The 23667-nt window shown below is 37.2% G+C and overlaps 2 protein-coding genes and 1 pseudogene across 5 annotated transcripts in view; 1 reads left to right on the top strand and 2 right to left on the bottom strand.

The window, feature by feature from the left end:
* The window catches only part of RABGAP1 (RAB GTPase activating protein 1), a 164945-nt gene that overhangs the window by 61828 nt on the left and 79450 nt on the right, over window positions 1-23667 (bottom strand). For all 4 annotated transcript variants that reach the window (XM_032165079.2, XM_032165078.2, XM_032165082.2 and 1 more), the window contains one exon: window positions 23361-23511. In XM_032165079.2, the coding sequence (XP_032020970.1) occupies window positions 23361-23511 (151 nt within the window). The remainder of the gene's footprint in view (window positions 1-23360; window positions 23512-23667) is intronic.
* Window positions 7813-10501, bottom strand: GPR21 (G protein-coupled receptor 21). Its single transcript, XM_032165083.2, has 2 exons — window positions 9736-10501; window positions 7813-9305 (listed from the first exon to the last, which is right to left on the bottom strand). The coding sequence occupies exon 2, from the start codon at window positions 8907-8909 to the stop codon at window positions 7860-7862; it is 1050 nt and encodes a 349-aa protein (XP_032020974.1). The 5' UTR covers window positions 8910-9305; window positions 9736-10501; the 3' UTR covers window positions 7813-7859.
* Window positions 13732-14108, top strand: LOC131384393 (small ribosomal subunit protein eS25-like; annotated as a pseudogene).

Raw genomic sequence — 23667 nt, 5'->3', positions numbered from 1 at the left:
CTTCAATTTTCTATTTTTTTCTGGAGTTATTAATTGCCTATCTTTTTCTTTTCCTTGGTTTTCTATGTATCTATCACCAATTCTTCCCCTAAAAATCTCACAAAACTAAATTCTTCTCACCATGGTGAAAATCCCAACTATAGTTTCCTAGAGACATACCTCCTAGTGTCTTCTTTCTTCCTGCTCCTATTTAGACTGGCTGCTCTCTAGGTCTCCTGCATAGTTGCTTTGATAGAGCTTTCCTTCCTGTGGGAATTCTTTTCACCATCTTTCTGTGTCAGAGACCCTGCTTCCTGGATTCTGTATCTCTTTCTTGATTTCCTCCCTCATTCTGGAGAAGCATATCCTTCAGTAACTTCCCGAGAAAGTACGTAAGGCAGGTGAATATTTTGTGATTTTGCAGATCTCAAAATGAGTTTAGTTTACCCTCACACTTGAATGACAGTTGGCGCATAAAATTGTGGGTTGGAAATCACTTCTCCTCAAAATTTTGAAGCTATTACCCATTATCTTCTAGCTTTATTGTGGCAAAAAGTCCTCTGCTACTCAAATCCCTATACTTTGTATGTTTAGACTCCACCATCCATGCCCCACTCCATTCAAGAAGCTTTTAGGAATTTTTATCCCCACTGTTCCGAAATTTTATAACAATTTGCCATCATGTGAATCTTTTTATTACACTGAAAGGGGCTTTTTCATTATGAAAACACGTATCTTTCAGCACTGGAAATTTTTCTTGTGATATTTAATAATTTCTTCCTTTCTTTTCCTCTATTCTGTTTCTGAAGATCCTGTTGGGTTCCCTGATTAAACCTCCGATTGTTTTGCTTTTTCATCTATTTTCTGTCTCTCTGTCTTTTTGTTTCACTATCTGGCCTACTTCATTTTCTAGCCTGCTTACTAAAAAAAAAAAAAAATCTTATTATACTTTAAATTGCAAGAGTTCTTTCTTGTTCTCTTCCTATTCATTTTTACTGCACTCTGTTTTCCCCTCCTTTAATGGATATAAAATCTTATCTGAGAATGTTGGTTACGGTTGGGTTTTTTGGTTGTTTTCTTCAGCAACCTACATTCTTTCTGTTTCTTCTGATTTCTGTCATTTGCTTGATTGTTTTGGGCTCTATACTTTATGTGAGAACTTTTTCTCAAAAGTGCGATTATCTCTGGCTGTCTGTTAATATTAAAAGTGAAGCAATAAAAAACCGTGAGCTCTGTGTGCATGGGTGGGATGTGTTGATTGATGGGCATCACCTTAAAATGACTAGGCAGGGAATGTGGCTATTTTGTTTCTGAGCCCTCCAATGTCAGTCCCCAGAATACACTCCTCTCATATCCTGCTTAGAACAGTCTGAGAGTGTAGTGTGGTAAGGGGGCTGATTATTTAACATACAGACTTTCTTATAGCAGTCATGTTTGCAACAAAGCACACCTTTAGTCCCATTCTCAGTTATGCCTGGCATCTAGAGTGGTTTAGCTTTTCCAAAGAGTAAATCTCCCACCTTCTGCTGCAATGGTGAAAACCAGTTGCCTGCTTGGGATGGGGATTCAGGTGGGATGGGGAAGAGGAGTAAGGGGTGATGATGTCTAAATGTTCCTTATATAAACTTTCTATCAATTATTCTGTTTTTCAGCTTCTATCAATTCTTGTTTTTCAGTCTCTGTGCTTATAGGGACATCTTAGGAATCCAATTCCCAAGTAGTTACTGTGGTCAATAGACAAATCAGCCTGTTTCTTTTTGCTCCTCTTCCTCATTTGACTTTAGAAAGCAGCTCTGTTGATTCCGCTGCGTCAGTTACTACTTGTCCACTGAATTTCTATATTCCAAAATTCTGCTGGCATCACTGTCTGTCATCATCTCTGTTCTCCTTCTTTTTATCCATATTATACCTTTGCTATTCTTTATAGTGAAGTTAACAGAAATATGCATATTCAATCTGCTATATTTAGCAGGAGGTCTGTCATATGTTTCTAAAGCCTAGGCTTACATAATGGTACATAATACAAGCTTTAGAGTCAAAGAATTGGATTTGAATCATAACACTTACTATATATGTAACCTTAGAAGCTTCTTAACCTCTCTAAGCCTATGTTTCCTCACCTATAAAATAGGAAAATTCAAAGTAACTACCTGATAGGTTGCTGTGAAAATTAAATGTAGAATGTAAGAAAAAATTAAGGTAAGAATATAGGCTTTGGAGTCAGGAAGTCCTAGGTTTGAATCCCAGATCTTCCACTCACAAGCTGTCTGACGCTGGCACCTCAAAATCTGTTTCATCTGTATAATGGGGTTAATAATAGTCAACAGCTCCTACAGTGTTGGAAGTATTAACATAAAGTTTATAAAATTCTCCTGAAACATAACGAGTCTCAATTAACATTTATATTATTGCTCATACTTCTTACCCTTAGAATTACACACATACACATGTGCCCACCCCATGGCATTGCTGAATCAAGTCAAATTCCAACTCCTCTGCAAAAGCAATGTGATATACTAGAAAAGGGCAACGGATTAGGAAGCATGAAGTCTGGGTATTACCATAAATAGATAACCCAGTGGCCACTGGGCTGGTTTCTCGTCTGCAAAATAACAGAATCAGACCACATGATTTCTAAGGTCCTTTCCAACTCATCTGCCTCTCCCTGCCTCCTCTGCTAGACATGATCTGACATGAATATCACATCCCTAATTATCTGATACTATTAATTTTTATAGGTAGTTTCATGTATTTTGCTTTTCTAACTAGGAACTACACGAAAACTAAGATGAGTGGCTCCCTCAAACTAACGTAAAGAATAAAGATGTGTTTTGAATAATAACAAATCATAAAACTAGTATGTTTTATGATAGAAGATAAGGCTGGGGATATAAAAACTACCTTAAAGAGAAAGAATGAGTTGCAGGCTTGCAGACTACTAAGACTTGCAAGGAATCTGACTAAAAGACAAGTAACAGAAGAAGTTAATTGAACTAAGGAAATACCGTAATATGTCAATGAGAAGGTAGGTTAGTCAATAATGGAAGCAGGGATGATTTCATCTTTTACTATGATCCCAATGATGTTCACATTACAGAACCATGTTCTGAGATTCCATTCCCACCAAGCAAGCTTCTGAATACAGTTTGGCTTCCCATAAATATCTACTAATAGAGAAGACTGCTCTCAATTACCAGCATCTACTTCTTAAACTAATAAAGTGACATGATTTTATACACCAGCATCATATGATTGCACCCCACAAAAAATAGAGCTGTGGGGGTGGCCCAGCAGGAAGCCTTGGTACATTCTTCCAGATAAAGTAGAGAACAGTGAGGCTTCCTGGAAGACAGATAATCACAGAATTTTTCCACATGAAACACCTAAAGACTATATAGTTCTACAAGAAAGGAATGATCCTTCTTTGATCCCTCTCTGAGGCTAGTTATACTACCTGGCACACAGCAGAACTTGCTAGATAAGTGCTTCTTGATTGCTTCTTAAACTTTCCCTAAAAGCCACTGCTCTTACATAATACAATTTTCCATACCCTATGGCAGTATCAAGGAAATACTTCTTTCTGGATACATGACCAATAGTGTGGTAAGAAAAGGAAGGAAGAAGGAAAGACAGAGCTAGAAAACTGGGAAAGGCTGAAAGGGAGACAAAGCAAAACCACATAGAAAGTTTCTTTCATCAAGGCTTTCTATAGTTCCTTTGGCCTTGTGACCAATTTTACAGAGCTTTATCTGGATCCAGAGCCAAGAAGGTGTGATCCAACTACATATTTCCTAATCCATTCTGTGAAAAACTGGCAATTTGAAAGCACTGCCTGAAGCTCTCTGGGCCGAAGCTACAGAGTTTCCAGAACTAAAGTTATCTAAGCATATAGAGGACTCACATTACCACATTAATCTCTTGATACCATAAAGAGATATTATTTATTATTTAAAATCTAGAATAACCTAGACCAAATGGAAGGTTGCTTATGAAGCTCTGGACTACCTTTCAAACATCACTGCCCTATAATCCCTCACAGAAGGGAGAAGGCTGATTTGACTACATGCAATAATTACAGAGTCATTTATTCATTCTATAAAACTTACTAAAACTTCTGCTCTGAGCCAGGTCCTATGTCAGATTGTGGGGATAAAGATATTAACCAGACAGATAAGAGACACTGTCCCTTGCCTTCAGAGAGTTTGATGACAAGTAAAGGACGTAAATCAAAGCAATTTTATGTTGAATTTAAGGCTACTGTCATTTTAGGAGGATGAGCATTTATTTTGCTTCTCTTCTCAAGTCTGGGATTGCTAAGTAGCACAGAGTAGTGGTGTAGCATTGAGCTTCAAAGATCAAAGTGTGGGGGAACTCATCATGATGTATGGCTTCCTTACATGTAGAAGAATGGCAGATACAAGTAACAGTAATCATTTTTATTTGCAAAGCACTTTACAATTTACAAAGTACTTTCACATCTATTATCTAACGCAAGCCTCAAACTAACCCTATGAGGTATGAAGGGATCAATATTTCCTTTTAGTAGAAATTAAGCATTTAGAGAAGTGACTTGCCCTAATGCAATATTTACAAAACTACTTAATTAGAAACAGAAGCCTGCATTTTTTTATTCTCAGTTCCAACTTCATTTTTACTATACGATGCCCTTTTGTCACGCAAATTTTGAAGAAAGGCCAAATGACTCGTTTACAGCCATAAGAAATGTCTACAATAGTTCCAAGGTCTGCAACATAATATTAATAATATATAAATTTAATATAAATACTTAATATTTAGTTTTTCAACCTAAAATGAAAAAAATTACACAAAAATCAACACACAAAATGATTTATGAGGACTTCAAAAAATCTCAATGCCACAGTTTTCCCATTCTTAAATTTCCCAAAATTTGCTCATATAACAATAAATTTTGGCTTGCTAATAATTTCACCAAACACTATGAAACAAAAACATAGTCAGTGAAATTAAGACAATTCCTATATCAAGTCAACGTGCAGATTTTTCAAACAAACCTCAAAAGCTGAGGAAACCCTCCTAGAAACCGCTCCACCATCTGGGCCATCTGGGAGTCTAACCCTGTTGCTTCATTTTCAAGTTCAAGGAGGTGGGCAATGCATTTATGGTAAAAAAAAAATTCAAGTTTTCCCAATCCTTAAAATACTGAGACCATTATTCAAGTAAAAAGTAAAAGCCATTATAAAAGGCTCGAAAAGAATTTATCCAGCAATAAAGCTTAAAGAAAACCTTTTCCAAAATGGAATTTTGAGTAAGAGTCAATAGGCCCGTGGAAAAACACAAATATCCAATCTAGTGTCAGGATAATGCTCTCACTAAAGTTGAGCACACTAGTCCATTTGTAATTGCTTTTCTACTCTAAGAAGGGGGAAAAAAACACTTTCACTGAAATCACTGCATTAAAAAATACAACTAGTTTACAAATATAACATTAGTATAATCCTACTTTAAAATTTACTATGAAATAATTTCAAAATAATCACCAAAAGTATATGTTTCCTCTGATACCAGTCACATGCCATATAAAGTTAAATGAGATATCCTGCCAACGCCATGGTAACTGAATCTAAAAATACACTTTTTTTGAAGTCAGACTGGTATTTAAACTAAATGTCATCAAATGTTGCATTAAATATGCCAGGATGAAAAGATCAGTTAAACATGAACTTTCCAAACATATCACATAGAAAACACCCCCAGCCACTAAAGAGGACATTACTGTGTCCAGGAGCATCTCCTGTCTCCCAACACATACACACACAACAAAATAAGATCAAACCTACTGATTTAACATCAATTTTTCAACAAAAATTAACTGTTTTAAATTGCCATATTTTCTAAACTAAAAATTCATAAGCAAACTGCAAATGTGAACAGGTTACATTCTCTAACATATATGAAAAAAGGTAAATTTTGGTTTTTTAGATCTGTACCACTTATACAATACAACCATTTTTCAGAATCTAACAGAAAATGTTTCCCATTTGAAATGGCAATTTAACCAAGCCATTTCTAACATAACTTGCAATTTCAGTATGAGTTCTAAATTTTGAAGCAGCTTAGAATAAAATTTGCTAACACTAAACATAAAGAGCAAGCAAGGTTTTGGGAAAAACCCAGAATCTGAAGTTTGAATGTTTATATAATGCTTAGTCACTTAAAATAAAAAAGTTTAAATAGAACACAACTGAGGTTAAAATCAAGTTGATGTCTAAAGCCTAAAATCATAAGAATACTGGCATCATGATGGAAAACCAAAGCTTATATGCCTGCTTTATAAATATCCATGTCCTTTCTTGGATTCAGAAATCCACTTTAACCCATGTCCCCTGGGTTTCTTCCATCTTCCATCTCACTGAACACCACTGTCACATTCAGATTACAACCTCTAGCCAAAGGCAGAGATCAAGTAAGTCTCCTGAAGATTTCCAGAACATTTCCAGAACAGCAGAAAAGTAGAGGAAATACTCTCGTGCCTGGAGATGCCGGAATTCCTTCTCTCCTTTTAGAAAAATAAACCTCTTGCTCTAAAGATAATCACTTTTAAGAACAAACATCACTACTACATACAAACACACATAACTCTCAATAATAATTCTATAGAAGAATTATAAAATCCTATAGGTTTTGCTAGTACTTTGGCAGGAAAAAAAAAAGACCGTTAAGAACTGTATGCCAAAGGATTTTTTTCCAGAAAGAAAATAGCAATAAGAGACTTAGTATTTCCCCTTCTCCTCTTCAAATGTGGATTCCTTAGCACTAACTGAAAGAATACTTTTCAAAAACAACTAGTTCATTTCATTTAACCACAAAGAAAATGTCTCAACTCCCTTGTATTTTAAAAAAACAATCAGTATACTACGGTATACTTTCTGACTCAGTTGCTTATGACTGACACCCTTCTCCCTGATGTTCTAGTATTTTGGAAGTCTTTGAATAGAAAGAACAGACAATATTAAAGACACTTTTTTGTAAATAGTCACCATTATAAAATGGACAGCCAACAGCCTATCACTGAATTATTTTTTAGCTTAAACACATTTTGCTGTAAAAGAGAAATCTAACAATTCGGATATTCTAAATATAGACATAACACAAAGGCATGGGCAAAAATACTACACGATCACTTCTATGCACACATATCTTTAGATCTCTGTGAAGCAGGGCACAAAAAGTAGCTCAGTTTTTCATAAACTGTATAATTTGCACTTTTGCTTCATGGTTCACTGTAAAATTCTAAAATTAATGTTTATATGTTCACATTATTCACCCTACTGAGAATTCTCTCAAGAGAATAAAACATAGAACATTTGGCTTTCTAAATAACAGTGTTGAAACTTGCAGTGTAGTTATGCTTTGGCATACATAAAAAGTAATTTCTAAAACCTTTTAATTTATATTTTACTATTCCCTGTTAGAAGAAATCAATTGCACATGTAGCCCAAATAGCTGGAAAGAACCCAGAGAGTGACAAGAAAATGATGACTTTTTAAAATGCTGACGCTTTTCACACTCAGGTTCAGTCATGCCAGCTGGAAAGAGGTGTTAGATATGGCTTTATTCATTTTAAATCTGAGAACTGCAGTCATGTCCAAGACATTTGAAAAATTGAGAGCAAGAGCAATTTGTCTTCATGATCTTGAGTCTTCTAATTCACAAGCACTTTTGAAAACCATTTCTACAAACTTAGAAGGTATCCGTACGAATAATTTGTATGCTATTGCTTAGAGTCAAAGTATTCTGTCCCAGATTTCCTAGTAAATTAGGAATACTTAGAGATAAAACACACACACACAAACACACACACACACACACACACACGGGAACCCCGTAACGGAGCCACTTCAGATATGACATCCATTAAGAGGGCCTTTGCTTCTAACTGTGTAAGGGTCGTTGGCTGTAGTCTGACTTGCACAAGAAGTACACATAGCCCCTGAGAGGCGCTTTAGTCCTCTTTGGAATACACTGTTGGAGAGACTATAAATGACACAGTTGCAGAAACTGTTACTAATAGCAAGCCAGGTGGTCAAGAAGGATGCGAAGCGGTTGCTGTGGCCAGTGGAGCTTTCCAACAAGAAGTAGATGATATATGGCAACCAGAGGATGTAAAATACACTAGTGATTCGAAACAGGACCATGGCATAGCGCTTATCAGGACAGGCCTGCACTTCCCCAGTCTCCCCACTCTGGCTGCTGAAGCGGGCTTGCCTTTCGCTGATCTCCTTTGTGTGCTGTTGGCAGATGCGGAAGATGTTGAAATAGGTGAAGCAGACAATAAGGGCTGCTGGGGCATACAACATCATCACGATGAACAGGGTGAAGTAGGAGTCGGTGTGCCAGGACTCCGCACACCACTGAAACACATCTCCATGATATCCAGGTTTGCCCCAGTGGAAAAAGGAAGGCAGGAAGACCAGGGTCGAGTATAGCCAAATCAGGAAAATACACAGGCGTAGTCTCCAGGGTGTAACCAGAGTATTATAGGTTAAAGGTTTAGTAATGGCAATGTATCTATCAATGCTGATAAAAGCCAGAGAAGCCATGGAGACGCTCTTCAGAACCGATACTACAAAACCAAATATCTGGCAAGTCAAGGACTCCTCTACTGGAAGGGGGTGATGGAGGAGTGATAAAGAAGGGACCACGCAGCTTACCCCAACAAAAAGGTCAGCATATGCCATAGTCTGGATAAAATAACTTGTAGTGTGATGGTTCAACAAAGGTGCACAGTGAAATACAAAAATCACAATGATGTTGCCAGAAATAATCAATACAGTTAGAAAGACAATAATCAATACTTCCAAAAGGCAAAAATTGACAGTTTCCAAATAGCCAAATGCCAAGAGGCAAAAAGGGTGGCTGCTCTGATTACCATCCAAGGTGGAGTTCATCTTGAGCTCAGGAGTGATCTGTCACTTCATGCTGCCGCTTGGCTGCTGCCAACAGTTCAAAGAAGCAGCTGCTGTCATTGCGGTCAGCTTTGCATGTGTGTAATAATGCCAGAGGAGCCTTACTCCCCAAGCTCCTGATGCTGCTGCTCTGGTGCATTGCCTGCAGTGCAATTCCCCTTTAAATCCTTCCTGGAATAAGGAGAGCCAGCAGCAGTTGTCTGGCCAGTCCCAGACGCAGCCATAGTGCCAGGTTCACCATACACATAGCACCAGGGGAGCAAGGTAAACTCTGGGGAGAACGTCTTCAGGCCAAGTGAGGGTAGGGGGAAAGGGTAGAAGAGAAGGGAAGAAGATTAGGAGCTTCAGCAGGAGTTGTAATGAGTCTCCTCTGAACAGCTGATAGAAGAAAAGGAGAGAGCATTTTACATTTCACATCCAATGCCCTAATCAAAGAACCTGGCTAGCTCAGGCTGGCATCAACCCTCCCACTCCACCCCTACTGGCACCACTATTCACGGCTACTCTCAATAGCACCCCACATAACTGATCTGTACTGTATAGAGGAGCAGCAGCAACATCAAGCTTTCAAGATCAGCATAAAACAAAACCAATCACAGTCAGATTAATTTACCCCCATTTCCTTTCATTTGAGACTTGGGGGAGAAAAGGAATTTGCTTATAATATTTAGGAAAACCTTTCACTACAATTACCACTAATAAAATTAGCCAAGATAATTTACTTTCTTCATTGATTCCAATATAATATTTTGCCTCTTTGAAAACATTTCAACAGAATTTACTGTCCAGTTCAATTTCAGAATGTTACCTGTAATTCTGCATGCTGCAATCCAAACAAAAGCCACAATACATCCTTAGCAGAAAGCCTTGCAAAGCAGGAATGTGCTTCAACCAGCGTACTGCAGAACGGAGACACGGAGGGAGGGGATAAAGGAGTAGGAGGGGAAACAGGGAGAAGAGGGGGCTTGGAAAAAGGAAGAAAGGGGGAGGGGAAAGAAAACGCCTGTATGTGCACACACTCTGGCATCTTTAGCAACTAATTGGAATTCATCGTCAGAGAGGTGCCCCCTGATTTCCAGACTGCACAGTGTGGGAATGGCTTGCTACGCCTGCAGTGCATCATTTGAAGGCTGTTTCGTCTGTCTGGAATCCCCCTTTTAGTAGATAAGCAGAATTCAGGCTGCTGGCAAGGAGAAGGGGTAGTAACAGAACAGGGTGTCAGGAATCAGACTGAAACACACTGCCAGAGGGGTAATTTCTATTTTCTCACGGCATTTTCCCAAAGAACAAAGGGCAATATTAAAGAAAGGAAGTATGTTAACTTCCTTTAAGTGTATGGCGTATGGCAACTGAGAATCATAATTCAGCTGCACAAGAAGTTCTAGCTAGAAGGCTATTCCCCATTAGTTTTGTCTCTCATGATTCACTGAATATTGGCCAAGAAACTTTAAGATGACTTTTTCAAGAGAAAAATAAAGTATCTCCCATTCTGAATACTACACAAATAGCACAGATAAATTACATTGTTCCCATATTGACACTACCCTATAGTTTTGAGATGCATTTCTTGCTTCTAATTTGCTGAGCAGTATACAAGAATACAAACAAAAGATAGAAAAGTAAATGTACCTTCTTCTACTCAGGCATGGATATTACAGGAAGTTTCATGGTACAAATAAGCCTTTTTATCTTAGAATATACAATCTTGCTTCTGCCTATTTAAAACAATGCAAACTGTATTACATTATATTGTGGTTTTCCTGGTAATGTCATAAATGATGACAATTTTCAGCTAACACAGCTGGGTGCTATGAAAATGTGTAATTTTAGTATCTTTATTTAGAAGGATTAATTGAAAGTATCCAGCAGAGTAAAAGACAATATACAAATGCCAGCATTTGAAGGCATTCCAAGAGGTAGGTAACTGAGTAAAAACATGTGATCCAACTTTCATTTTTATTCATTTTATACACATGCTTTCTTATTACAGACAAATGGCCGCCCATAACCAGAATGCAATGAATTACATTTTAAATCTGAAGCAGCAGCAGTTGTCTGGCCAGTCCCAGACGCGGCCATAGCCCCAAAATAAAAAACCTATTTAACCATAATCCTGATAGTAATATTTGACAGGTCTTATTGGGAAACAGAGCAAAGTGTATGGCAGAGTAAAAAGACCAAGAGCATCGAAGGAACAATAATCAGGTTCAAATTCTTGCTCTAATATTACTTATCTTCTCTTAAGTCTCTGTTTCCTCATCTGTAAAATGAGAACAACACTCCTTACTTCACAGGGTTGCTGAGAAATAAAGTATACACAAAAGGCTTACCAACACCTAGCACAGAGGGGGTATATAACTTTACTCACTTTCTGCTCCTACAACTAAAATAGCCTTCCTAAAGAGCCAGTGTTTTCCTGCCCATCATGTCGAAATGCTTAAGGCTGGGCTCCTCTGAATCCTGAAGGGCCTGCTCTTACTGAGGCTATACAGTTCTAGGTCATACAACAGCTATCTGAATACAGTGCTGTCACACATTACTCAAACACATTGAGGCTATGCATATGCAAAGCACTGAAGGTAGCTGAAAAGAAGGAATGATGACACGGCGTCAATTATTCCCTCAACATAAATAACTTCTCTGCCTAGGTCTCCAGCCCTGACTTCACTCCTAAGCTCCCTTTTCCATCTACAATTTGCCTGCTAGTCACACATCTTCCACCTGTAGATGGAAGATGTCCTGTAGATGTCCTGTAGAGGTTTCAACCACAGCATGTCTAAAATCAAAAACCTTTTTCCTACCAAATAAGCCTCTGTATTTTTCCAACATTTTCCCAGGCACTCCGGTATGAAACTTAGGAATCAATCATCTTGACCACTCTCTCCCTCGAAGCACTTAGTTCTTGGTCACCAAGTCCTGAAAATATATTTCCACAATAGTTCTCAAATGCATTTCCTCCTTTCAATTTTTAATACACTTACCATAGAAGATGATTACCACCTAAACTTATAGTTTTGTTCATTTTTCTAATTTTTTCATTTCTGCCTGGTTAAATATCCAAAACGTACATTTTATTATTGTACCCCATTGTTCAAGAAGAGTCAATGGCTCCCTTATTGCCTTTCTAGTCTGATCTCAATTGTTTTACTTCCCCCAAATAACCTGCCCTCCAGCCAAAATCAGATTACTTCTTATTCTATACACTTGCCATAGACTTTATTTTTAAACCATATTTACTGAGCACCTTAATAAATACAGAATAAAGGAGTGATTTTTGAGAGTTACTGCTATATTTCAATAAATAGAAAAAGTGTTCACCAAGGTCAAAAGTCTAGGCTTTTCTACTACTACTTGTGAATTTGGGCATGTAACTTATTCTCTCTGTGGTTTCCCATGTATAAAACAAGACAGTTATGCTGATAAAAACAGACAATACAATGGCTGAAAATTTGAAAGAATTAAAAATTTATAAAATTGCAATAAAACTACAAGCTGTTACATTACTGTCATTAGTACAGTAACAGTTCTTTCAACTTTGTTTCTATTTTAGTGAAACCACTCTAGGAGCTAAAATCAAAATATTCATTTAAGAAACTTAAAAAAAAAAAGCCTAATAGCCACATTTAACTGAATCAATCAGGAATTAAATGTTTTGCTTTGGATTAAAGAAAAACATTTTCTTCAAAAAGACAATTTATTAACAACTTGGAGAGGCTCTACAAATTTGTATCCTTACAAAAATCCGTATGTACATTTGGTCTTTAACCATAACATAGACTCATTCTAGTGTTCCATACCACTCTAGGAAGACTACAGTTAATATTATGTAGTTTCAAATAGCTAGAAGGAGATTACTGAATGTTCCCAACACAGAGAAATGATAAATGTTAGAGATGATGGGTATGTGCACAATTACCATGATCTGATCAGTATATACTATATGTATCAAAACATCATTATATACCTCATAAGTACGTATGTGATATGCTGATTAAAAAATACAATAAAAAATAAAATAATGCAGTCTCATGATATATTCTCTCTATATTTACTTTGAAGGCTGAGTAACTTTCTATATATATATATATATATGACTAAAAGGAAATACATTAAAAATCAACACTATTATTGGATGGTGGGATAACAGTCATTAAAAAATCTTTCTTCTTTATAGCTTTCTATATTTTCTGAATTTTCCAATTTCTATATACTCTCAGAACCATATCGATTTAGCAAGATAGAATGATGCTGGGTTGAAGCTGTCTACTTCATGGGGCTCTGTTCCACTTGTTCTTATGCCATCAGAGCAACATTCCTTCAGACAGTCTTTGGTACTCAATCTAACTCAAAATGGACTCCCAAAACGTCAGTTAAAAAACCTCTTACAGAAAAAGAATATAATTATGAACTTACCGATACTTAACCATTTCATTGCTAGCTAAATACTTTCTGACCTGCAAACAAGCCAACTTCTATATGGTTCAACCTAATGAAACTAAAACAACTTTAAAAGCCAAAATAATTAAAATAACAAAACGACAGGCTTAAAAAGAAAAGCAGAACGAGAAATGAAATGTAACAAAAAAAGGAAAAGACCTGTTCAAATTATATTTCTTTTTCTCCCAACCTATTCAGAGACTTAACTACTTGCAGATGAGAAATTATCTCAGTTCTTCAAATTCCTAAGTTTCACCTCTGGGCATTAGTGTCAACTACCACTTATTATTTGGTAAAAATGAGCTTCACTTTTTGTCTGACATCTTAGCAAGGCTGCAGTGTTCACCACCGCTCTCCGAGCTTCACGATGCCACACAAGGACTACAAGAAGAAGAAAGACACTGGAAAGTCAGCCAAGAAAGACAAAGACCCAGTGAACAAACCCGGGGGCAAGGCCAAAAAGAAGAAATGGTCCAAAGGCAAAGTTAGGGACAAGCTCAATACCTTGTCTTGTTTGACAAAGCTACCTATGACAAACTCTGTAAGGAAGTTCCCAACTATAAACTTATAACTCCAGCTGTGGTCTCTAAGAGACTGAAGATTTGAGGTTCCCTGGCCAGGGCAGCCCTTCTGGAGCTCCTTAGTAAAGGACTTATCAAACTGGTTTCAAAGCACAGAGCTCAAGTAATTTACACCAGAAATACCAAGGGCAGAGATGCTCCAGCTGCTGGTGAAGATGTATGAACAGGTCCAAGCAACTCTACATTTGGAAAAATAAAACTTTATTAAGTAAAAAAAAAAATGAGCTTTAAACATTGTTTAACATATTATTTTGGTGCAGCTGATGTGAGTTTATTTATATAACTGTCATTCCAAAAATGATTTGAGATACTTTGACTCATCTTTTATTCCTCCCTCGCCCCCATCTCCCACATTCATTCAGTCATCAAGTGAGTGCCAAGGATTCTACCTCTGAAATCCTCTTAAATAGCATCTTTTTCCCCATCCCTTTGCTACTACAGCCCAATCCAAGTTGAAATTATCTCTTGCCTGAATTATTAACAGGTCTCGCTGCAATTATTGTTACTCCACTCTAGCCCAAGTAACAGAGTGATCTTTCTAAGCCTATAATACAGATAATAAGCAAAAATATATATATATATATATATATAATATTAAGTTATTTACACTTAGTATGGACTATGGATTATACTAAGAACTTTCACACGTTATCTAAGTTAATTCTAACAACTCTACAACTATTATTATTCCATTTTACAGATAAGGAAACCAAAGCCTATGAATGTTAAATTGCCCAATTTCAATGGCTAGAATACAGCAGAACTAGCATCTGAATTAAGACAATTTGCCTTTAGATGGAAACCACTTTGCATACTGCCTTATAAACCGGAATATACAACCTGCCTGCTTAAAATGCTTCATTCGCTTCTTTGCCCAAAACCTTAAATATGCCTTCTGAAGCTTTCAAAGATCTGTTCCCTATCTACCACCTCTCTGGTCTTATCTCCATTCACACTCTATGGAACTGCCAGGCTTCTTCTCACCCTTGAGTACACGCTGTTCCCTCTGACTTTTAAGACCACATCTGCTATGCAACACCCTATCCCACCCCAACTATCCAACCCCTGGCTAATTTCTGAGCAAGAGACCTTTTAGAACACTTGGGTGAGAAATCCTTCATGTTACATGCAGTACAGCAGTATGTATTTTTTCTTCTACAACTCCCATGCAACTTTATGATTGTTTATAGTTAACTGTCTATTTCCTCCATTAGACTGCAGACTTCCTGAAACCAGTGAACAAGTTTACTTTATTTATGGGCATAGCCATGAGGCCTACCACAGGGTTGGCACAGGGTAGGCATTCAAAAGGTATTTTTTATTGAATAAACAATGAATGCCCAATGAAACAAAAGGCAATTCTGCTTTTAGGTTGAAAGATCTTTCAAGCAAAACTCCAGTATGGTAACTGTTTAACTCACCTATAATTATTAGGTCGAGGCATATGAAATTGCCTATTTGTGGGTCAAAAACTGTCAAATAGCAATTTTAACATGGACAAACCAAATATGTTTCCAGTCTTATGATTCAGGAAACCTTTAGAACTCCCAGCAAGTATGACTTACATAAACTCACACGAACGAAAATAACTTCACAGGGGTAAGATATAGGTCTTAAAATTATGTTCACAAGTATAATTTAGAGGGACCTACCGCAGCAATTGCTGTATGACAGCAGACAATACAGTTCTAACATACACCAGCCACTATTTTCACATAGAACAAGACAGCAAGAGTGCTTAGTTGTGAAAAAATGGAATTATGGCCTATTTTGGAGGGCAGGACTCAAACACACTGACTGATTTTCCAGAATGTCAAAGCTTAAGGAAAAATCAACAGACTACCTCAGCTACCTCAGTTCAGAGAAGAGGAAATGAAGTGGCAGAACTGAAACTTGTACCCAGGCTTCCTCCTCCATGGCCAACATTCTTTTTTGCTAAATCGATCTCCTTTTATTGTTGGGTATCCACAGACATATTATGATTAAATATTTTTATTCAATTCTTACCTATTACAAACCTACAGACAGAAATTGTTAATTAAAAAGCAAACAATCTGCTTAGTAATAACATAATAATTGAATACATTATTTTTTCCAAACTAGCAAAATGTGGCTGGGCCTCCAGGGACTCCTTTCAACAATTAGAAATGTAAATATTGGTTGGCAGGGCACGGTGGCTCAGGCCTGTAATCCCAGCACTTTGGGAGGCCAAGCCGGGCGGATCACAAGGTCAAGAGATCGAGACCATCCTGGCCAACATGGTGAAACCCTGTATCTACTAAAAATACAAAAATTAGCTGGGCATGGTGGCACATGCCTGTAGTCCCAGCTACTCGGGAGGCTGTGACAGGAGAATCACTGAACCTGGGAAGCGGAAGTTGCAGTGAGCCAAGATCGTGCCACTGCACTCCAGCCTGGCAACAGAGCGAGACTCCGTCTCAAAAAAAAAAGAAAAAAAAGAAATGTAAATATTGGTTATATGAGCTTGCTACTAGTTTGCTTCTGGATAAAAGCTTGCTGTTCATGGCAAAAGATTCTTATCACTGAAGTTGAAACTAGAGAAAATGATGCAAATAAGTTTAAGAAAAGATAAGCAAGGCCAAGTGGATGGAAGGAAAGAAAAACATCAGAATAGGTTGCTATTTCATTATTCTCTCATTATTAAAATGATCTACTGAAGAAGCAGTTTGCTGTAAATTTTTGCTACTAAGCACTGAATTTTAAGAAGCTAAGCCACCAACACAAAAGGTAAAAAATAACCATCAGAAAGAAGTGACAGAAGAGGATTCTGGAAGCTGGAAACAAGAAAGTGCCTTTGTTTCCCCTTCATTTTCAACTCCAACTTATTTGATTCACAAGATCCAAACAGCTGTAAGAATTACAGGCAACTGGAGGTAAGAGAAGCCATGAGAGTCTCTGTGGATTACTTATTAAGCTTTCTTCCCTCTGAGTCTGACAAGTTCTACCTAGAGGCCAAGGTTGAGGAGCTCTTAATCAAACACCAGAAAACAAAGACTACCAGGGGTGCTTGGTCTCTAAAAATTTATTCCATGAAGCCAACGGTAGTAGTTCAATATAAGAAGTCTATCACATGTTGATAGATTATGTAACTTACTCCATTAACAAATTAAAGGAAATTAGTAATAGTCCTGAAAAAGCTGATAAAATTCAGTAACATTCCTAATAAAAAATCCAAAGCAGGGATAGAAGGAAACCACTTAACTGAAACACAATTTATTATTATTTTATTTATTTATTGAGACATAGTCTCACTCTGTCACCTGGGCTGGAGTGCAGTGGCACTATTTTGGCTCACTGCAACCTCTGCCTCCTGGGTTCAAGCGATTCTCCTGCCTCAGGCTCCCGAGTAGCTGTGATTATAGGTGCCCATCACCATGGCCGGCTAATTCTTGTATTTTTAATAGAGACGGGGTTTTGCCATGTTGCCCAGGCTGGTCTCAAACTCCTGAATTCAGGTGATCCACCGGCCTCGGTCTTCGAAAGTGTTGGGATTACAGGCGTCAGCCACTGCGCCCGGCCAAAAACAAATTGTTTACCAAAAAAAAAAAAAAAAAGAGTATGTTTTCCAAAAGATTGAAAAACTAAAACCATTTTAATTAAATCCAGGAATTAGATGGGGGTGCTAGTTATCACCATCATCATTTAACATTGTCTTAATGCTTCTATAAAATATAAAGACAAAACCAAGAAAATGTAGTAGGCTGCATAAACATTGTAAAAGAGGTAAAACCATTTTTACTGCTGATATTATTACACACCTGAAAATCTTAAAAGATGACAATATAAAGTTAGGACAATTAATCAAAATATTAAGAGGTAAATAGAAAAAATGTAAAAATCATTGTCTTTTTCCCTATTGTAACAGTTAGCACCTACAAACGGAAACTGACAAAACTACTCCATTTGCTGTAGTGTGAACATGCTAAGTTAATTCTCAGGAACCAATTTAACAATAGAGCTACAAGATCCCTATGAAGGCAATTCAGAATTCTTGAAGGCAAAAAAAAAAAAAGATCTGAACAAATAAAAAGACATACTGTATTCTCACGTGTTAAACTTATACCCCCAACTGGTATGTAAATTAAATGCAATTCAAATAAGAATCTCCACATAACCTTATAGGGTGGTGGTGGTAGTGAGACTGTATAAAAGATTTTAAGGTTTTTATGGCAGATTAAATTTGCAGAATAGTCAAGTAAGGTATGAGATAGAAAACAAAAAGATTTGCTTTCACAGCTATCAGAAATAATACAAAGCCTTTTTAATCAAAACAGTGTGGGGACAGGAATATGCAAACAAATAATACAAAGACCAATCCAGGAATCAATCCCAGCATATATGAGAATTTAAAACATGACAAAGATGGTAGTTCTACTGAGTAGGAAAATAGGAGTAGCACAACTGGTTATCCATCTGGAAGAAAGTAAAATCGAACTGCTTTCTCATGCCACATACAAAAATAAGTTCCAGATGGATTAAAGACATAAAAATTCACACATAGAATAAAAATCTTGCAAGAAAATGTTGGAAACCACATTTACAAAATATAAAGACAGAAGAGGCCTTAACCAAGACACAATTTTCCACATAAAAATTGAAAATGTCTTGTATGGCATAAAACCATAAATAAAATCATTAAAAAATATATTTATAATGCATATGAAAAGGATTACCCTTAGTAAACATAATATATGGAGAGTGTTTAGAAACTGTTACCTTAAAAAGACTTCATAGATAAATGCACAAAGAACATAAATAGAAGAGCAAATCATTCAAATTTACTGGCAGCCAGAGAATTGCAAACTAAAGATATGCTAGGCCACGTGCAGTGGCTCATGCCTGTAATCCCAGAACTTTGGGAGGCCGAGGTGGGAGGATCACGAGGTCGGGAGTTCGAGACCAGCCTAACCAACATGGTGAAACTCAGTCTCTACTAAAAACACAAAAATTAGCTGGGCATGGTGGCGTGTGCCTGTAATCCCAGCTACTCAGGAGGCTAAGGCAGGAGAATCGTTTGAACCCGGGAGGCGGAGGTTGCAGTGAGCCGAGATCACGCCACTGCACTCCAGCCTGGGCGACAGACACAGCAAGATTCTGTCTCAAAAAAAAAAAAAAAAAAAAGATACGCTGGCATCACTTACATCCACTGATAGTAAAAATTAAATATAATAACTAATACTGGTTGGGATACGGGGCAGCAGGTACTTTGCTGGTACAACTATATGCAACTACATTGCTGGTGGAACTGTGAACTGTCACATCCAAGTGCGCTGCACAGTATCTGACACATACCTAGTGCTCATAAAGGTAGCTGTTACTATTGTTTTATTATTTCCCTTCTGGATCCCTACTGAAATTAAAAAACCTAAAAAATTTTCACTTTTTTTTTTTTTTTTTTGGAGACGGAGTCTCGCTCTGTCGCCCAGGCTGGAGTGCAGTGGCGCAATCTTGGCTCACTGCAAGCTCCGCCTCCCGGGTTCACGCCATTCTCCTGCCTCAGCCTCTCCGAGTAGCTGGGACTACAGGCGCCCGCCACCACGCCCGGCTAATTTTTTGTATTTTTTTTTAGTAGAGACGGGGTTTCACCTGGTCTTGATCTCCTGACCTCGTGATCCACCCGCCTTGGCCTCCCAAAGTGCTGGGATTACAAGCGTGAGCCACCGCGCCCGGCAAAAATTTTCACTTTAAAAAGCAAAACGGGAAGAAGAAACTAACTCCATTGCTTACTGAAATAAGAAACACCTTTAAAAGCATACTATGTATTTTATGTTACTGAAAGGTCATTTGTCCTTGGGTTAAAAAGGTATATTGAAAAATTCCCACATGTACCCCATACAAGACAGGCTTGACAACTAATGCAAGATGATGACAAAGACATTAATCAGTTTTGTTTGCCAGGTTAATTTTTTTGATCTTCATTCTACAAATCAAGTCACTCTTTCCTGCTCTAGTCTTTGAAGAAGCTAAGCAAAAAAAAAAATCTCAAAGTAATATTATATGTAAAATTTCGGAACACAATGCATATATCTGGCAAAGAAGCCATGTTCAGAATAAATACTTCCTAGAAATTAGTAGTGTGTATATATATATATATATATATATATATATATATATATATACACAAATATTGTCTAAATAAGCATAATATGTACAAATCCTGCTGTGTGCAAGAATGTTTATAGCAGTTTTATTCATAATAGCTAAAACTGGAAAAATCCAAACATTTGTAATAGCCGAATATATTTTTTAAGTGTAGTTTATTCATATAATGGAATACTCTAAACAATTTTTTAAAAAGACAACAAAAAACAAGCTACTGATACACTCTCAAAATAGATGAGAGAAAGAAGTGAGATACAAATGAGCACATGCTGTGTGACTGTGTAACTGCATTTAAATTAAATTCAAGGATGGGTGTGGTGGCTCACGTCTGTAATCCCAGCACTTTGGGAGGCCGGCGGGGGGATCACCTGAGGTCAGGAGTTCGAGACCAGCCTAGCCAACATGGGGATACTCTGTCTCTACTAAAAATACAAAAATTAGCCAGGCTTGGTGGCATGTGCCTGTAATCCCAGCTACTTGGGAGGCTGATGCAGGAGAATCGCTTTAATCCAGGAGGCAGAGTTTGCAGTGAGCCGAGATCACGCCACTGCACTCCAGCCTGGGTGACAGAGCAAGACTCCATCTCCAAAACAGAAAAAATTCAAGAACAATCAAAACTAACCTAAGGAGAGAAAAGCCAGAATAACGATTACTCAGGGGTGTAGTAAGGGTATTTATGACTAGAAAGGTACATGAATAACTTCTGGGGGTTATGGATATGTTCTTGCTCTTGATAGTGGTCACCGCAGTGTATTCATATGTAAAATGTCATGGATCTACACACTTTTAAAAAAGTAGCTTATATGCAGACTTTGATAGCTCTGCTGGTAGAGTAGACTGTAAAAAGTACCTTACTCCCCGCAAAAACATTTCAGAGTAAGTTAAAAAATGTCAATTACCATTCCCATACAATGATAACTCTTAATTCCAGGAAGACAGAAAAGAGAAGCAATACCAACTTACGTTAGCTATCACTGTCATTTTTTTAAATTCACAAATATTATGGTGGTTAAATTTCTATTTTCTGATCATCTACTAGCAATTTAAATTAATATATATCCATTAAATAATCTGGGGGGCTGGGCGCGGTGGCTCACACTTGTAATCACAGCACTTTGGGAGGTCGAGGTGGGTGAATCATGAGGTCAGGAGTTCGAGACCCCATCTCTACTAAAAATTAAAAAATTAGCTGGGAGTGGTGGTGGGTGCCTGTAATCCCACCTACCCAGGAGGCTGAGGCAGGAGAATCACTTAAACCCAGGAGGCAGAGGTTGCAGTGAGCCGAGATCGTACCACTGCACTGCACTCTAGCCAGGGTGACAGAGCTAGACTCTGTCTCAAAAAGAAAAAAAATTGTAAGTTTAATGTGAAATATAAAGTGCACATCACCAGTATAACAAATCAATCAAATGTTTCATATTTTGTTAATAGTCTTTCTTTTACATATAACTACCAGGTTCCTTTTCTATCAACAGACGTTACCACTTTCATGGAACTAAAAAAACAGAATCCATTCAGTTACAGACACTTCATGTCTTACGAATAGTCTTACCAAAATATTTAGTTTAAAGCAATAAGCTCTTAAGAATCATTTTTGACCAAACACTTCAAAGGACTTCAAAAAAACTAAATAGTGTTACAAATCCAAAATATGTTTTGCCAACAAAAGAAAATAAAAACTAGGTGTATCTCTGCTAGATATACATGTTATATAACCTTATTCTTCAGTGGCTCTGTTCATATTATGAGTACAATGCTGTACCCATCTTTCTATACCTGGAATTCATCTCAAATGTTATATTCCTGATAAAGACTCCTCTGTTCTCCCAGACAGAACTGATAACTTCTTTTGATGGCTCCCACTGTGCTTTTTCAGACACATTCTATCATAAGACAGCTACTTGCTTTTGTGCTTAACCTCCCAGCTCCAACACTGTGGTTGTAATAGTTACTCAACAATAAATACTAGTTAAACAATTATATCAACTTAATAGAAGGAATCAGAATACTTATTGAAACAAAAAAAAAAATCTGTCTGGAAATAAGATGATGACAAAGAACATTAATATTCTGAAGACATAAAAGTCATTTTCTGGTGAAGGTCCTATCTCATGTTTGAATGCTGTTTTTCCAGGCCAGGTGAGGTGGCTCACACCTGTAATTCCAGCACTTTGGGAGGCCAAGGCAGTTGGATTGCTTGAGGCCAGGAATTCAAGACCAGTCTGGCCAAAATGGAGAAATCCTACTCTCTACTAAAAATACAAAAATTAGTCAGGCGTGGTGGTGCGCACCTGTAATCCCAGCTTCTTGGGAGACAGAGGCACAACAATTGCTTAAAGCCGGGAGGAGGAGGTTGCAGTGAGCCTAGATCATGCCACTGCACTCTAGCCTGGGCAAGACTCTGTCTCAAAAAAAAAAAAACCTGCTCTTCCCTTATAAGGTTTTTTTTTTTTTTTTTTTAAAATAACAGCTTTATAGAGAGATATCATTCATAATTTATAAGGTTTTAACTTTTTTCTTTTTTAAGACAAGGTTTTACCTTCTGTCACATTGAAAAAATCTCCTATATTCTTGAAGATTCTGAGCAATCCATTCACAACCCAGGTTTGAGATTTGCATACTATTGGAGAAAGTGCTTCCTGAAGATAAACACTTCAAGAATTTGAGAAAATTAAAACTAAAACCGAAAACATGAACACAAAGGCACAAAACATTGCCTAACCTTGCAGAAAATTACTTTAAATCCTGATATGCTTGTAGAAGGAATAGTTTTTCTTGTTTTGCTTGCAAAACTTTGAGGAATGCATGAACTTCAGAAGGGGAACACCATACAAATGAGATTTTTTTCACTTTAGAGGAATGAGCTAAAAGAGAACATGGTTTAAGATTAAAGAATTATTTTCTTACAGTTGCAGAAGTAAGAAGAACTAAGCCTTCCCTACCAAGAGCACATTTCTGTAAAATGTGAAAAGTATTAAAATAATCAAAAGAAAATTTTTACACATTGCATAGCACAAGTGGTTTGACTAAAAATGTTATTTACAGTCAAAAATGAATCTGGATATACAATGGGCTAGAAGACACCTTTGGTCTCTGAGGTGATATGAATCAAGGAGAAAAAACTATGACTTCTCCTTTGTGCAACAGAAAAAACATGTTAGAGCTAGAAGTATTAACAGTTCTATTCTTAAATAAAGAATAAAAACTTCTTATAAGTCAAATAACTACAATGATCTTTTCATCACAAATCTCTAAAAGGATTAATGCTGAAGCTGAATTATCACCCCCTTACCTTTGTGATAAGAATGCGATATTTCTCTACCAGGTGGTCATTGTTATGACAGCCTGCTAGCAGCTGCCAGACTTCTCCTCGAAGAGCTTCAGGCACACCATTTCTTACTAAGGATGACAACTGCTTCGGTCTCACATTCAAGTTGAGATGCCTAAAAATAAAGCCATAAACCATGAATCATAAAAGGAAGATTCTCTAAAGAATGTTACTTTTATCAAAGTCGATCTAAATGGCTTACAAATACGCGACAAGGTAACATAGTAATAAAGGAAAAAAAAAGTGCTTCTGAATTAGATGAGGCCAAGAT

This window comes from Hylobates moloch, unplaced genomic scaffold (assembly GCF_009828535.3).
Source record: "Hylobates moloch isolate HMO894 unplaced genomic scaffold, HMol_V3 SCAFFOLD_10, whole genome shotgun sequence".
In the NCBI taxonomy this organism is placed as follows: Eukaryota; Metazoa; Chordata; class Mammalia; order Primates; family Hylobatidae; genus Hylobates; species Hylobates moloch.
This window is presented reverse-complemented; position numbering and strand designations above follow the sequence as displayed.

What these genes read in the sequence shown, in the direction of transcription:
- GPR21 (XM_032165083.2), bottom strand. Translation starts at nt 8,909, where the DNA reads ATGAACTCCACCTTGGATGGTAATCAGAGCAGCCACCCTTTTTGCCTC.